The 17,421-nt window shown below is 41.8% G+C and overlaps 1 protein-coding gene across 3 annotated transcripts in view; it reads left to right on the top strand.

Annotated features, from left to right (window-relative positions):
- The window catches only part of VPS13A (vacuolar protein sorting 13 homolog A), a 153,405-nt gene that overhangs the window by 101,535 nt on the left and 34,449 nt on the right, over positions 1-17,421 (top strand). For all 3 annotated transcript variants that reach the window (XM_083576421.1, XM_083576420.1, XM_083576422.1), the window contains exons 48-55: positions 502-897; positions 1,840-1,944; positions 7,580-7,726; positions 9,967-10,095; positions 10,941-11,074; positions 14,855-14,984; positions 16,247-16,479; positions 17,126-17,279. In XM_083576421.1, coding sequence (XP_083432547.1) covers positions 502-897; positions 1,840-1,944; positions 7,580-7,726; positions 9,967-10,095; positions 10,941-11,074; positions 14,855-14,984; positions 16,247-16,479; positions 17,126-17,279 — 1,428 coding nt within the window. The remainder of the gene's footprint in view (positions 1-501; positions 898-1,839; positions 1,945-7,579; positions 7,727-9,966; positions 10,096-10,940; positions 11,075-14,854; positions 14,985-16,246; positions 16,480-17,125; positions 17,280-17,421) is intronic.

The following is a 17,421-nucleotide window of genomic DNA, read 5'->3' as shown; positions in this document are numbered from 1 at the left end:
GCCAACCAGATATTTATGCAACCTTTTATTCAAAACCTTTATAGGCATGTTTCCAAAGCAGCTTATTTCCAGTAACAGCTCCATAAGACTACAACATCAAATACAGTTGTACCTCGGAAGTCGAACAGAACAGTTTTACCAGTTAGAAGCCGCAGAAGCGGCTTCCAAAAGAACGTTCAAAAACCAGAACACTCACTTCCAATTTTTGATCATTTAGGAGCCGGAACGTTCGACTCCTAAGGCATTCGGGAGCCGAAGTACGGCTGTATAATTGGGAGGATAGATACCAACAAGAAAGATATGAAAGATACGGCATGGTGTCCAAAGGAAAAACCTGAACACATGACATGGTTACCAATATCATTGTTACTATGGCTTTTCAAACATAGTTGAAGCTAATGATAAATAATTGATCATTCCCCCATGTGTTTTGTATTTGAATAGAAATCGTTATTGAATTAAGGACTATATTGACCATATCTTTGAACTTTTCTTTCAAAGGGACACAGTACAGCCTGCCATACTCTAGAAAATGGATGTTCAACTCAGATTCATAACGCAGTATTAGATCAGAGCAAGCTGCAATTACATTTACTTAATTATCTTGATAAAAATTGGACTGCTGAATACTACACTCGAATGAATCAGCAAGAAATTAGTTTCATCACATTCTCATGCATCACTGACGTTGACAGGACAGAATTGGATATTGCTGTGCACATAACCTATGCCATAGGACAAGTGATTATAGCAATTCACAGTCCATACTGGATGGTAAATAAGACTGGTCGAATGTTGCAGTACAAAGCTGATGGCATTCATCGCAAACATCCACCTGATTACAAGATGCCACTTCTTTTTTCTTTCCAACCAAAACACTTTTACCATAACAACAAGGTACTGTTTTAAATCTCAGAAAATTAAATATCTCCAGAGTCAAAATAAGTTATACAATGCATTAAGCTCTCAATATAATATTCCAGGACTGGTCAACATGACGCCTTCTAGATGTTTGACTCCAAATCCCATAGCCCCAGTCAGCTTCACCAGTACTCAGGAATAATGTCATTTGAGGTCCAAACAACATCTGGAGGGCACCCAATTTTTCCTGTGCAGGGAAAAGGAAAAGCTTAATTTTTCCTTTTATTATCTCAACTTATTATCATGCAATACAAACTAATGATAGAATACATCAGTATATTTCAAACGATATATTGTGCTCTCTATTCCTACTAATAAGTGATATTATTACTTTCGTATATTTATAAGTTGGGTAGTGGGGATTTTTGCAAGAAGATTTTAAAAGAGAAGATGCTAGATAATATTGTCATTAATAAATGCATAGTTATTCCCAGTCAAGAAAAACCTATCTATTGTGCATAATGAAGGGTTTAAGATGAAAAGATTCTCTTGAACTGTTCTTGTATTTGGAAGACAATAGTTACTACGTATACAGTATGTTAAGCGTGAACTCTGATGCTCATTATGACAGCCACTAAGAAACAAGAGAGAAATATCATAATAGAGGAACTCCAAGGTTTGCAGAAGTACATAAAACCCTTAGGGCGCAAAGTGGGGTACTCAAAGAACCCAATGAGGACTTGACCATGCTCAGTGCTCACAGAATGCTGGTGTCTTTTGTGGTGTCAGCAGAACACCAGGGAGAATGAAATTGAATGTCCTGAATGAGAGGACATGGCTGGCTGGAACACTAGTCAGGAGCATGTAGGTCCCAGTTGCTGCCATCTATTACTCATTTTCAAATGACAGCCATTGTATTTTTCCTTGCTTTAAATTTCATTTGTAATTAAGTGAGCATAACAAATGTTCTCCTTACAGGTTCAACTTATGGTGACAGACAGTGAACTTTCTGATCACTTTTCTCTGGATACTGTTGGCAGTCATGGTTTCGTTAAATGTAAGGGCAACAAAAACGAATACCAAGTGAGTTGGTTTAACTAATACTGTTAAATACATTGTGGACATAATTCTATGCATGTTTAATTGAAAGGAAAGCCATGCTAAGTTATGACGTGTGATATATGATTTCTTTAACAGTCTGCAAACAAACCATAAGTTATTCCGTCAAAGATCAAACTAAGGCTGGCATTGTAAAAGCTGGGTTTGTCCCTCTCCCTTCCATTCTTTACTGCCTACCCAATATTCTCACTGTCTTTGGAGAATTGTAGCATTGGCATCATCTAAGCACATCACCACCTCTCTTACCATTGGCCACCTACATGAACTGGGCGAGATGTTTTAGTTTGTGGGGCATCATATCCAGTGGAAAGGGTTCATCCTGTCGCAAGACACTAGACAGGAGCAAAGACGTGTGGGAGGCAGGCTGGACTCAGTTTTTCCTCCTGTCTAGACGCAGACAGTACATTCCTCCCAGCTCTCCCGACTCAGCTAAGTTTTTTTACTAGTTTCTGAACCCCCTTTTCCCCTTTAGATTTACCTTATCGTTTTAGTTTTACAGTTATTTGTGCGTTGTGGCCCCCCCCCCAACCCCTTTCCGTTGCTCTTTACATTTGGTTGTTCCGCTTATATGCCCCCTTTCTTTTATTCCTTAGTTGTTTACTTACATTGATAAATTTTCCAGAACCGGTGCCCTTGCCGCAGCACCAATGGCCGTTCCCGCCTTCAGGCGCAGCGGCCCACTGCCAGCGCGCTCTTTTTCTTTCCCTCAGCAGCCTCTGCGGCCACTGCCATTGGGGGGGGGGTCACAACTGTATTTCTGTCTTTCGTTTTGGTGTGCGCACTACTTGTGTGACTGGTGGTGTGGCGTTTGCATTCTCCTGCCCTGATTTAAAAACAACTTGGCCACCTCCTCCCGGTTTGCTGTTTTTACACTGGCAACGGAATGAGCGTGTCTGTTAAGTCCCTGCCTGCCTGCTTCTCTTGGCCTTTGATCTTGAAGCCTGCCTGCCTGCCTTCTGGTTTGCTTTGGTGACGCCGGAGTGCCTGCCCCTCATCCTCATCCTCCTGGTCGGCGGCTGTGACAAGGAGAGAGAGTGTAGCTTCTGTTCCGCCCCCCATTTTGGTATTGAACTTTATTACGGCCACTGGCCCATCACACAACAGTTTCCCATACCAACATAATGTACTTAAAACTCCAATTTTAAAACCGCCAAAACTTACAAAAAACAGACAAGAACCAAAGCAAAACAAAAACAAAAGACCAACATCATACATTACACTAAATTTGTAACATAAACATCGCCCTCTACTCATAAATTAGTAGAAGACATCAATGGTGATATCACCTAATTACATCCTAAAACATAGATCATAGTTTAGAGGGATTATCCGAGCCGCACAGGAGTCCGTTTCTCTTCTTTAGGGATAGAACGCTGATCAAGAATCTGGCAACCATGAGTGATCTTAAGGGGTCATCATCATTTAATAGATATCTCAGTTTGGCTTCATTTGTATCATCGGCAATTCCCTTTAGATATTGAGCAAGAAACTTGCTCCTGGCCGATGAATGAAATGCACAATCAAAAATTATGTGATGCAACGATTCCGGTGCCCCACAATTACAATCACATAAGAGCGATATCTGTCCATTGGAGAATCTATTTCTCAGCACGTTCGATGGGAAGGTGTTGAATCTTGCCTTTACAAAAGCATATCTATGAGCCGAAGAAGTTAAGGAATTCAAATAGTTTGGGAGCCTTAAGAGGGGTAATAAACCAAGGTTTAGAGGTGAGCAGGTACCATTGCCCAAGACCATTTTCTGCTGCAAGTCCATCTCCTCTAGTTTACAGGCTACTGTTCTTTTAGCTGGAACTATATCCTGCTCTAGTAATTTGGATGGGGAGATTCCCATTGCCGTAATTTTCAGTTGTAAATTTTTTACCCATGGGCTCTGGAAATCATCTCTCCACATGCATTGTATCAAGTACAAGTTTGGGAGATTGTGCCATAGAGATAACCAGTGACAAAGTATGTGCTTCCACAGAGCGTTTTCCAGGGATACAATATTAAGTTCCATGCGTAGCGCTGTATTACTTACACAGTTGGGCAGTTTCAATATCCCTCTTAAAAACTGATTTTGAATAACCTCTAGGTGGGATAAGTTGACAAAAGTCCCCCAAATTGAGATGGCATAAGCAATTGTTGGGATCACCTTGGCCTTGAAGACTTTCAACGCCGATGGGATATGAAGGGCCCCATCGGTGAAGAAAAATCGCAAGATCGCCAAGGAGATAGCTTTGGCTCTATTTGTAACATAGGCTACATGGGCCTTCCATCTAAGGTTATGTTGTAACCAAACTCCCAAGTATTGGAATCTATAGACTTGTTCGATGACTCTCCCATCAATTCTCCAATTATGGAGTTTCCGGCTCTTTGAGAAAATTAGAATTTTAGATTTCTCATAATTGATTGTAAGGGAATTTGCATTACAATATGATCCAAAAAATTTTAAGGCCCTCATAAGACCTACTCTAGAAAAAGAAAGGATGACAGCGTCATCCGCATATAGTAACAAAGGGCAGCGATAAAGTGCTAGGCGGGGTGCATGAATCCTTTCTTGAGCCTCTATTAGGGGAGTCCTCATGTCGCTTATGAACAAATTAAACAGGAATGGAGCCAATATACAACCCTGTCGGACACCTCTGTTAATGGGAATTGAATTGGTGAGATCGCCCTCCGGGGTGAGTCTCACTCTAGCCGCTGAGTTCTCATGGAGTTTGATTATTAGCCAGAGAAGCCTTCTGTCGATGCCCCAGCGGGTGAGTTTTTCCCAGAGGATGCTCCTGGAGATACTATCGAATGCTGCCTTTAGGTCAATGAATGCCACACAGAGTTGGCCACCCTTTGGGGTGGAATATTTCCAGGCAAGATGCTGTAAAATTAGAATATGATTTATTGTTGACTGTTTTGGGCGGAATCCAGCTTGTTCGGGCCCAATTAATTTTTTCTCTTCGGCCCATTGAATAAGTCTGTTCAACAGGAAGCGGGCATATAGTTTCCCCACTATTGAGAGCAGACTGATATTTCTGTAATTCCCCGGGTCATCTGGTGAGCCCTTTTTGTGGATTGGAACGATAACAGCGTCCTTCCATACTTCCGGGATCATTCCAGAGTTGTTAACGGCATCGAAGATGGTTGCCAGGGCTTTGGCCCACCAGTCCGCGTGGTATTTTATAGCTTCTGCCGGGATCAGGTCTGGTCCAGGCGCTTTCCCTGTTTTAAGTTTAACGATCAAGTCATGGATGTCTTCCGGATCGGTGGGGGGCCAGAGGGGAAGCTGATCTTGAGATTCATCTCTTGTGTTAACAGTACAGTCAGTTGTGGCAAAGTAGTTTTTTAAGTAAGATTCCCAAACCGGGGCAGGGATAATAGTTAAAGGGTATCTTTTAGTTCTTTTATTTACCAGGAGCCAGAATTGTCTGGAGTTCCGTGATGATGAGGCTTCTATGATTGCCCGCCATTGATTCGCTTGCCATTCCTGTCTGGCTCCCTTTTGAATTTGCTTGTAGGCCAATTTTGCTTGGAAATATTCTTTTGGCAGGACCGTTGCCCCGGAGGCTTTATACTCTTTGTATATGTTACCAAGAAGTTGTCTAGCCTGTTTACAAGCACTATTGAACCACAGTGCACCTATCTTCCTTTGTGTTCGATTTATTTTATGCGTCGGGACAGAGAAAAAAGACGTTAGATCTTCCGACAGGTTCGAGAATAGTCTTAGAGTTTGATCATGATCGTAATAATCCTCGATTAAGCCTGAGTATGCTTGTTTTAGTCGTTGTTGGAAATATGCTGAGTATTTTTGGGCCTGTAGTTCGGACCATTTTATACTTTGATTTGCAATGCTGAGTTCGTAATCAAATGTGATGGGTGTCTGTCTCCATCTGGGGTCCAGTCTATAGTCATTGTGGCGACCAACGGTAGGTGATCGCTCAGATGAATATTTTCAACTTTAAAGTGGGAAAATTTGGGGAATATGTTATGAGATACTAACATATAATCCAGGACACTGTTTGCAGAGGAGCTTATGTGTGTAAACTCACCCGGTACGTCAGGCGGGCAGTTCCCGTTTAGAATCACTAAGTTTAGACGTAGTACCAATTGGTAAAGAAGGGTTCCTGCTTCATTTACCCTTTTGTCTTTGGAAAGTCTTTGATTATGGAGGGAGAGGTCATTAATGAATTCTGGGCTTATCCACCATTTGGCTTTGATTAAGGACTCCCAGTTTGTTGCAATGCGAGCATTGAAGTCCCCTGCTATAACATTGGGTATATTGGGGTATTTGGAGTGACAGAGAGTAAGATGTTCCTCCAAGATTCCCCATTTATTGTATAAGTCTGCAATGTTGCCTCCAGGAGGAAGATAAACATTTGTTATAGCAAGTTCAAAGTTTTTCCCCGTAATCAGGGCTGTAATTGCAAAGGTGGAAGCATTTACAAGCGTGAGTTTTGCCTGTATTTTCAAGGAAATTGCTATAACTAATCCTCCACTAGGCCGGCCTCCTTTAGTAGATGGGCATGCCGGTAATGATGTAACATCAAAACCATTAATATCTACTCTCCCCTCTTCCCATGTTTCCTGCAAGAGAATTACTTGGTGTGAGTTTATTAATTTTACAAGGTCCGGGTCAGATTTTTTCCCCTTCCAGCCTGCTATGTTCCTTTCCCCTTCCAGCCTGCTATGTTCCAGTTCCGCCCCCCCCCCACTCCTGCTCCATGGTGTGGCAAACCAAGTTTGGCATGAGGCTTTTGCCTGCCTTTTCTCCTGGTCCACAGAGTGGCAAACGGAGACCTTTGGGCTGAATATATACAAGACTCTGTTTTGTGACTGACTACTCCTCCCACCCCCAAAATGTGGATGAAATTCAGGAGTCTTCAGAGAAAAATGAACAGCAGAGGGACACAGACAGTGCATTGTTAAACATACTAAATCAGAATGTGCCCAAAGGTAAATTCTCCCTTCACCATTGAATGAGAAATCAGAATTCTGTTCCTCCTAGTGCTCAAAGGCAGGAAACCTCACTCAAAGGAAGTTGATCTGTCTCTTACCTCTGGAGTGGCAGTTTGTTCTTGTCTTTGTCCAAAGCAGTCTCACTTCTCGCTTGTGCTGCCTTTCTGGCTTCTTCTATCTCAGGCACTTGCTTTTTGGAGTGTTTTTCTGAGTTACTTGTTTGTGCAACTGCTTCCTCCCTAAGTTGTTGGTCTTTGTATTTTCGGATGAAATTGTCTCTTAGTGTGATTACCTTTGTGTGCTCCCACAGAATCATGCTTGAAGCCCTGGAAAGTTTCTGCTAGTCATTATAGACAGTACTGACAATAATGAGCTAGATGGACCAGTGTTATGCTTTGGTGTAAGGCAGTTTCATGTGGTTAAATATATGTTCATTTGCTCCAATATATGTTCATTTGGGGAACTAATCATATGGATGTTTATGACAGAATTTGCATTGATCTGTAGAATGCTGTGTGAATTGTATCCCCCAACTCTTCTTGCAAACAAGTTCACAGATTGTGCAAACAGCAGTAACTACACACATACAGTTTGGGGGCACCCTTAATAGTAATGAGACAGATGTTCACTAAACATTTTTTGTCTTTCCCAGGTTGGTGTCACTATACATAACAGCAGTTTCAACATCACTAGAATAGTGACTTTCACGCCTTTTTTTATGATCACAAACAGAAGTATGCATACTTTAGAAGTAGCTGAAGAGGACAGTGAAAAGTGGATACCAATAATTTCCCAGCAGGTAAGTCTTTTGGGATCGTCTGTATTTTGAATTTCTTCTAGTATCTGGGGCACTTGTAAATCATTTCTTCTTCCCATCACATACACAGTTCACCACATAAAGTGCTGCTCATTCTAAAGTTGTCTGATTCTGAACTACACTATGCAAGCTTAAAAATAATAGAAGGTTTAAAATGCTTTTTTTCTTTGCCTATCTGTTTCCTTTGCTATACACAGCAAAGGAAACAGTTGCACTACACACTACACACCCTGTTCGTAGCTTATGTTAATAGCAACATTTATGCTGTTTTAGTCTTCGTTAGCTACTAACATGTGTTTGACCAAACTGCGGGAGGCAGTGGAAGACAGGAGTGCCTGGCGTGCTCTGGTCCATGGGGTCACGAAGAGTCGGACACGACTAAACGACAACAAGTCTTCATTAACATCAATATTGCATTCTGTAGCCTTGGTTAATTTTCAGTTCATTTGTTCTTCCCCCCCCCCTTTTTTTTAAAGCACCAATCTGGAACAAAGTGTTGGTACCACTTTCTTCATCTCTAGAGAATGACATTAATGTATTCATTCTTACTCATCAGAAATTAACTAAGGGTTAATAGGCTCAATCCACTGGTTGTCTTTGCAAGCTGTCCTGACCCTTCTTGAAAATGTACTCACTTGAGCAAAATTAATGTGCGGAAATGGGAAGTGATGACTACTGTAATTGGCAGCAATCCGTATGATTGCAGTGATTGTGGGAAAAAGAAATATCAGATGAATTAAAATTGCTACTAAACATGAAAACAAACTTAAGTACTTCTGTGTTCCACTGAACTAAGTTAAATGGGTGAAATTGTGGTATTTAATGGTACTTAAACTTTGGCTTGCCAAGTCACTACATTTCTCCAAGTAAGCATATACTTATCAAGGCTCTTGTTGTTATTGCACCATTTGTGTACATAGAATCATAGAATCATAGAGTTGGAAGAGACCACATGATGATTTCCAAAAAGGATGGAATAGGTCTGTTGCCCGTAGCATGTACAATTTAAAAATGCACACAAAGAAGGCAACAAAGGAAGGGAAAGGAAATTGATGGAGGGGTAAACAAGAGAATAATAATTTATTATTTCTGTTACATGTTCTTACACTAGTTACCGTAGGGCAGAGGTAGCCAACATGGCTTCAGATAATGTTGAACTATGCCTCACATCAGCCCCAGCAATCATGACCAGTGGTCATGAATGACGAGAACTGAAGTCCAACAGCATTTGAAAGGCATCATATTGACTACCTCATGTTATTCAGCTATTTACCAAAGGCTTTGAAGGAAAGGTGGGGTTTGAGGAGAGATTTGAATGTTTAAGAGGTAGCCTCACAAAGGCATCCTAGGGAGTTCTTCCAGACACAGTGGACTGCACAGAACAAAGGATGGGGTTGAGGGAGCTGAGGGTGATTAAGCTGGATGAGCAAAGGTTTGTGATGGGATAAGAGAGTGAAGAGCTGGGGTGAGGCTAGCTGGGGTTTTGAAAGTGAGACAAGATTGTTTTGTAGGGTCCTGGAGTAGACAGGATTAGAGATTTAAGGAGAGGATTTTTGCAGGTGGAATTACAAGAGCGATGAATAATTTTGTCAGTAAAGTTGAATCGATTTAAGGGCACCAAGGTGATACAGTAGAAGAACAGAGATGACATGATTGCAATAGTGCAAATTGTGACTGTTTTGTGGGAGACATTCAGAGTGGGTTAGCCACGGAGAGTAAACAATTCTTAAAATGGCCATTTCAGAATAGTTACAGTCCACATATTTATACAAATGGTATTAAATGTAGTCTTTGAGTGAGGGCAATGCCCTTTGCTTCTGAAAGCCTGAGTGAGTATTCCGCATTTTTTACTTTAGTGTTCTTGTAGTTTTCTTCTAGTTTTATGGTACTAGCCTGTGCAGCAAATGCCAGGCGTAAGCTGCTCCATGAGAATGGAATTTATCTCTATCTACCTTCTCATTTGTTTTTACCTTACTCTTACTAATTTTACTCATCTTCTAAAGAACAGATCCATGCAGATTTCTAAAGCTGAAAGTGTAGTTGAAATTTAAAATAATTGTTTCATCTCCCATGTCCAAATGATGTTTAGCAATAGAATCACAATCCTTAAAATTACTTAATATTAAGGTAAAAAAGATAAAGGGTTGATTTTTGGAGGCTGCTCTTTATTTTCCATTATGTGTATCCTTACAAAATCATGTATTTATCCTTTTCTTCCCCAGTGCACTCCTTTTTGGCCTGAAAAAAATGAAAGCAAGTTACGTGTTAGAGTAGAACATTCTGACATTCCACCAAAAATTATACGGTTTGATAAGCAAGAAAATTGTTTGCTGCTACATTTAGACAACAGGGTGAGTAGCATAATTTACTAGCTACATAACTTTTAAATGCATGTTCTACCTTTTTCCTCTATCCAAAATGCATAGAATTGAAGGGGATTGCCATGAGTTTGATCCCAATTCTACCCCAAGATAGTTGCATTTAGCTCCCATTGAAACAACTGAGACGTAAGTTAGTCATGATAACCTATCTTTTCACTGGAAACTAAGTGCAACTATCTTGGAGTTTAATCCAACAACTAACTAACTTGGAGTGGAAGCCAACAAAGTACAGTCGTACCTTGGATCTCAAATGCCTTGGCTCCTGAACAAATCAGCTCCCGAACGATTGAAACCTGGAAGTGATTGTTCTGATTTTCGGAAGCCAAACATCCAGCACAGCTTCTGATTGGCTGCAGGATGCTCCTGTAGCCAATTGGAAGCTGTGCCTTGGTTTTTGAATGGTTTCAGGAGTCGAAGAGACTCCCAGAACACATTCTGTTTGAGAACCAAGGTACGACTGTCATTCAATTAGTACATTTCAGTTACATTTCATTTGTGCAAAGGAACTTCTCCTTTCTCCTCTTCCTGTGCACCTGCTCCAAATTTGCACCAGAGAGTTGGGGGAACTTCCAGAACAGTTTTAAGGAAGGTGCAGTGGTGAACAGGAAGAAGAGAGAAAGGGGATGTTCCGTTGGCACTGCCAAAAGTCCTTCCCTTGGCTAACAACCAGCTCCATATAAAGAAACCAATTAATACTTTTAAATGAGCAAAATATGCCAAACTAATTCAGCTTTTAGAACTAACATAATTGTTGTGATAATAAATTAGACTAATGAATAAAATCAATTTTAATGCACTATTTTCATATCTGATAGCTTGGAGGCATTATTGTGGATGTTACACCAGCTGAACATTCAACAGCAATTACATTCTCTAATTATCATGATGGTGCAGCTCCCTTCCTGTTAATTAACCATACCAAAGAAGAAATTATTGAATACGGGCAAAGGTATGTGTGGTGAAGGTAGGGGGGTTGGTTTATTTATTCATTCTACAATAACAAAACACAACTCCTTCTCCAGTGGTTCCCCTAAACTCACACTACTGCCACCAGTCTCACTTATTTCCTCTGAATCTTTAACTTACCAAGAACCTGGTGGGGTGAAGTGAAGGCACAAGACTGGGGATGATCATCAGTGAGCTGCGCACAGGTGAGCTGCATGCAAGCTGCTGGCTAGCCCTGTGGAGCCTCCTTTTATTGAGACAAATGTGCAAACCAAGCAGATACATTTTGGGCTGTGACCTTTACACATCTTCGGTCCCGAGATCATGGGGTGGTACAAAGTTATTTTGGCACCTGTTTCCACCGCGTCATTTTCCCCTTGCACAGTGTATGACGAAGGAGACAAAAGGTCTCAGAGACAAAGGTTACAGACAGGACACCGCAGACTGCTGAGACCGCAAAAGGTCAGACAGAGGGAACGATGTTCCAGACAGCTGTGGCTTGTCTGGGGGGGATGTGCCCTGCACCCCAGGGTCACGCGTGCAGGCAGACTGTGACTGCCTGCTGGTGGGGAGTGTGCTCCCTCCGGACCCCACTGCCCGCTTCACGATATCCCTACAGTGGGGTACAGGCATGGTACAAAGCTAGTCAGATACAGGTACTACATATGTCAGAGGTATGGAAATATATTTATTACACAATGCCCATTAAAACTTAATTCAAATAAAGAGAATTTATTCACATGATATACAAGATTTCCTTTAATTCTATGGAACACAGAACACTGTAGGATTTTGTCACGTAGTTGCAGGTGGATAACTCAGTCTTGGTAGAGCATGAAACTCTTAATCCTAGGGTTGCTGGTTTGAGCCTCGCGTTGGGCAAAAAATGCCTGCATTTCAGGGAATTGAACTAATGACCCCAATGGTCCCTTCCAGCCATACAGTTCTGTGATTCTATCTGAGTAAATACTGGTAATCAATAATACAAATTCTTTCCTGTATTATGTTACTAGTGCTTCACTGCCAAACAGGTATTGGGTATCTTAAAGTAGTTATTTGTTCAATTTAGCAAAGCAAGAGAAGACCACAGGATACTTGAGAGGTCTGTTCTGTCTCTGATGGCTTTTAACATCTGACCCTAATTCAGCAATCTTTCCCAGCCCCAGACACTTTACGCGTGCTGGTTTTTGAATTCCATTCAAAAAGTGAAGGTTAAACTTCTAGGGAGAACCTATTGTACATTTGTTACATTTCTATACTGCCCATATAACCGAGAAAACAATTATTTAGGCAGTTTACAGACCATTACCGTTACAAAGTGTAACACAGTGTTTTAAATGACAAAAACAAACAAACACTAAAACCAATGTTAAATAAATTAAAACGGCTAAAACCTCTATGAACAGAGCAGTTTAGGCCAACATCTAGCAAGCATAGGAAATAACTTGGTGTAAGAATCTAAAACCACTAAAATAGATATTATAATTAATATTATACCTGGGAAAGCAAAAAGGTTTTCATTTGGTGTCTAAAGGTCCATAGTTGCTACCCAACTCACATCACTTGGCTGAGTAGCCTGAGGAAGTGTCTTCAATGAAGATCTCAAGGACTGGCCAGTATATGCAGGGAAAAGTCACCCTTCAAGTAGTAATAATAATAATAATAATAATAATAATAATAATAATAATTTTTTATTTATACCCCGCCCTCCCCAGCCAAGGCCGGGCTCAGAGCGGTGTACAAGCAATAATAAAAACAAGATGAATGATTACAACTTAAAAACAAAAATAAAATACAACATTAAAATAATGGAACATTAAAATATTAAAATGTAGCCTCATCGCAGGAGGAGAAGGAAAAGAAAAAAGAAAGAGAGGGAGGGAGGGAATCAAATTGGCTCCAAGCCAAAGGCCAGGCGGAACAACTCTGTCTTACAGGCCGTGCGGAAAGAAATCAGATCCTGCAGGGGCCTGGTGGAACGCTCTGCCTCGTGAGACAGTAACCTCCTGCCCCACCTGGTCTCATGAGGCAGAGCGTTCCACCAGGCCGGAGCCAGAGTTGAAAAGGCCCTGGCTCTGGTTGAAGCCAATCTAACTTCCTTAGGGCCTGGGACCACTAGGGTGTTGTTATTTATGGACCTTGAGGCTCTCCGTGGGGCATACCGGGAGAGGCAGTCCCGTAGGTACGAGGGTCCTAGGCCATGAAGGGCTTTAAAGGTCAAAAGCAGCACCTTAAATCTGACCCTGTACTCCACCGGGAGCCAGTGCAGCTTGAAAAGCACTGGGTGAATATGCTCCCATGGCAGAGACCCCGTGAGGAGCCTCGCTGCAGCATTCTGTACCCGCTGGAGTTTCTGGGACAGCTTCAAGGGCAGCCCCGCGTAGAGCGAATTACAGTAGTCAAGCCTGGAGATGACCGTCGCATGGATCACTGTGGCCAGGTCGGGGCGGGAAAGGTAAGGGACCAACTGCTTGATGCGGCGAAGGTGGAAAAATGTCGCCTTGGCTGTTGCTGTAACTTGCGCCTCCATGGAAAGGGAGGCATCAAGGATTACACCCAAACTCTTAACGGAAGGCAATGGCACTAATTGGGCCCCCGCAAGAGAAGGGAGGTGGTCCCTCATCCCCATGCCATCCCGACCTAGCCATAGGACCTCTGTCTTTGAAGGATTTAGTTTCAATCGGCTCCCACGAAACCATCCAGCCACAGCTTCCAAGCATTTGGTCAGTGTGTTCGGGGCCGAGTCGGTGTGGCCATCCATGAGCAGATAGAGCTGAGTGTCATCAGCATATTGGTGACAGCCCAGCCCAAAGCTCCGGATAATCTGGGCAAGGGGGCGCATAAAGATGTTAAAAAGCATTGGGGAGAGAATTGCGCCCTGCGGCACTCCACACACCAAGGAGTGGCACGACGACATTTCCCTCCCTAGTGCCACCCTCTGTCCCCGACCAGAGATAAAAGAGCACAGCCAGTTACGGGCTATGCCCTGTATTCCCACGTCTGCGAGGCGGTGGTCCAGAAGATCATGATCGACCATGTCAAAGGCTGCTGACAAATCTAAAAGGATCAGCAGTCCAGACCTGCCTCGATCCAGTTGTCTACGGAGATCATCTGTTAGGGCAACCAGAGCCGTCTCTGTCCCAAAACCAGGACGGAAACCGGACTGAAATGGATCTAATGCTGATGTTTCCTCCAGAAACCTACCAAGCTGTTCAGCAACCGCTCTCTCAATTACCTTACCCAGGTATGGAAGATTTGAAACTGGGCGGTAATTGGATAGGTCTAAGGGATCTAATGAAGTTTTCTTTAAGAGTGGACACACCACTGCTTCCTTCAGTTCCCCTGGGAATGTCCCCGTGTCAAGGGACAAATTGATAATTTCAACCAGGGCGGTCCGCGCAACATCTGGACACTCCCTAATCAGCCAAGACGGGCATGGATCAAGGAGGTAGTCTGTCTGTCTGTCAAGTAGCCTGTCTGTCCCCAAGCCGTCTAGAAATTTGACAACAGTTACTGAGGACCTGAATGGGTTGGGTTATGACCCTCGTCATGTGACAGAGGCAGGAGAGCAAAGAACTCTGGGAGGCAGGCACAGTCCCCTTCAGTTTTTTCTCTCCTTCTTGATGGATCAGGTCATTTTCTCCCGGCTCTCTCTGACCTTCTCTGTCAGCTAAGTGTTTTTAACTTCAACAGAACTTTATTTCTACTTCTTTACTGTTCCCTCCCATATCCTTTCTCTTTCTAGTATTGTGATTTACTATGTTTTTCTTGCTTTTTGTTGCAGTTCTCACTATGCAATGGAAGATGTTCTGTCTCCTAATAAAGCAGTTCTGTACACATGGGCTGATCCTGTAGGGTCTAGAACATTGAAATGGAAATGTGGAAAGAGCAGTGGGGAAGTAACTCAGAAAGATGTATGTATGCTACTATTAATAACGCTCAAATCAGTGTTGTTTATTAACAGTCAAAGAATCTAATACTTAAAATGTTTTGGCGTAGTCAGGAGCAAAGATCCAGCAATTACAGACAAAATCCATGAGTCAATTGGATCTGGGCTATACTTTTTGTTGTAACATGGTTTGCAGTGACTTATACAGGATTAGCTCTAACCTGACCTACAAGGTTATACAAGGTTCCCAGCTAATTGGGAGCTTTGTTCGTAGCTGGTTGCATAGCTGACAACCGTCCCTTATTTGGCGGGAAAGTCCCTTATCCCAGCGCCGTGTCCCGCTGCTGTCCCTTATTGATGATGTCCCTTAAATTTCCCGGGTTTCAAAGGAAGCAGCTCCTCTCCCTCCCTCCCTGCTGGCCAGGGAGGAGGGAGGCTCCAGCTGTGTTGCTTGGCTGCGTTGCTCACCCAAGAAGGAGTCTAAGAACAACTGGGGGGTGGAGCTTGCATGCCTTGTGCCCGGCCGCGTTGCCTGGGGACTCGCCTTTGCTCAGCGCTTCCCAGCAGAGAGGTGATGATGGTTTTCCTTGCTGCATCCCCTTTGCTGGGTTGCTGCGCTGTGGGAACCACCGCTTGAGGCTTCGTTTGGCTGCTGGCTGGGCTTTCTGCCTTTGGCTCAGAGGGGGTCAGAAGTTGAACATACCTGTGCCCTGAAAATCCCTTATTTTGGCTGCTGATCCCTTATTTTTGAGGCTGCTGGCCCCTTATTTTCAAATCTGTAAGTTGACAGCTATGGCTGGTTGAAACCACACTTTCTTTATTGGATGCATAGTTAAGGCCTCATCTGGATCAAGTGACATAATTCTGGTTGTGTACAGATTGATTTGGGGCCATGTTGGGCACTGATAACCAATAGCTGTGTCAGATGTGGATTGCAGCAGCTGATACCTAACAGCAGATGGAGATAAGCCAGAACCATTTTTGAAAAGATTGTAAGTGTATCCAAACTTGCAAATATATTTATTTCAAATAGTTTTATACCCACCCTTCATACAAATCTAAACACAGTTTACAAGAGTAAAATCCAACTTCAGAAAATAAGATATTAAAGGAAAATAAAAGCACCTCACAATGAATTAACAGAGTAAAATACAAAGAAAAACAATCACAGTAACCAAGCAGTCTCTCAGTGTATGGTATCAGTAAACTACAGAATCCTTGGTGAATAAAAGCATTTTCTGGAGACTGTTGTCTTGAAAATGAACATTTGCTTGTCTTCCATTTTAGGACTTGATGACACCTATCCAAGTGGGAAACAAAACTATTTATTTAGTTTCATTTTTTGAAGGCTTGCAGCGAATTATTCTGTTCACTCAAGATGAAAAAGTTTTCAAACTAACATATGAAAGTGAAAAAGCTGAACTGGCAGAACAAGAAATCATTATATCGTTACAAGATGTTGGGATTTCTTTAGTAAATAACTATTCAAAACAGGAAGTAGGCTACATTGGCATCACAAGGTAGTGTTGCTTTAATTTTAAAAACACAATATTTTCATTTTAACTACATATGTTTAAAATGCTTGGATTCAAATGAACCTGCTTCTGGATGATATCACATAAGAATATGGGCATGATTCAGCCAGTTAAACATTTTTAACAGTGCATTTCTATTACTTTCTATTCTGATCTCAATATAACCTTACATCCAGGCAGTTGCATATAGTACAGTATTGCACTCTAAGTAATCATTCATTTCAGTGGAACAGTATTAGACACCTGCTTAAGTCTTCTGTCAAAATGATTAGGATTTGAAAATGCTTAAGTATGGCTGGATTGTGCTCAGTATAAATACAGTAAAGCCTCAATTGGGGCAAGTTAGAATTGTATTAGTTTCAGTACTCTGAAAATGCAGAATAATTTTTGGAGCTTCCAAAAAGTTTTATTAGCGATTAAAGAATACTTTTTGAAACTGGAGTTCTTTTTGCTTCTAACAAAGAGCTCAATTTTCAAGGTTAAATAAATTTCAGAGGTATCATGAAACATCATTATTTATTGGGTTGTCAGGTGATAGTTTTGTTCATATATTTTTTCTGCAACATATATTGTGTTTGATAACTATCAGGCAGGGTGAAGTTTACTGTTCTATTCTTTATTTTGTTGCAAGTTCTGATATAATTTGGGAAACGAAACCTAAGAAAAAGTCAAGATGGAGGCCACTGAGTTTGAAACAAACTGAAATGCTGGAGAAAGAATTTAATGACTACTGTGATCACTCACCCACAGAAAATAAAATAGTGGAGCTGGATGATAATACTCCGGTAATGTTAAGGGAAATTTTTTTTGTTTGTCCATTTAAAATACATTCGTAACATAAAGCTTAGCATAACTGGATATTGCTCTTTTACTAGAAACTTGTCAGTACGGGGTCATATTCAACTATGTTTTACTCAGAGTAGACAC

Source organism: Podarcis filfolensis (genome assembly GCF_964270895.1).
Source record: "Podarcis filfolensis genome assembly, chromosome: 11".
In the NCBI taxonomy this organism is placed as follows: domain Eukaryota; kingdom Metazoa; phylum Chordata; class Lepidosauria; order Squamata; family Lacertidae; genus Podarcis; species Podarcis filfolensis.
The sequence above is the reverse complement of the archived record's forward strand: the minus strand, read 5'-3'. Positions and strand labels throughout refer to the sequence as shown.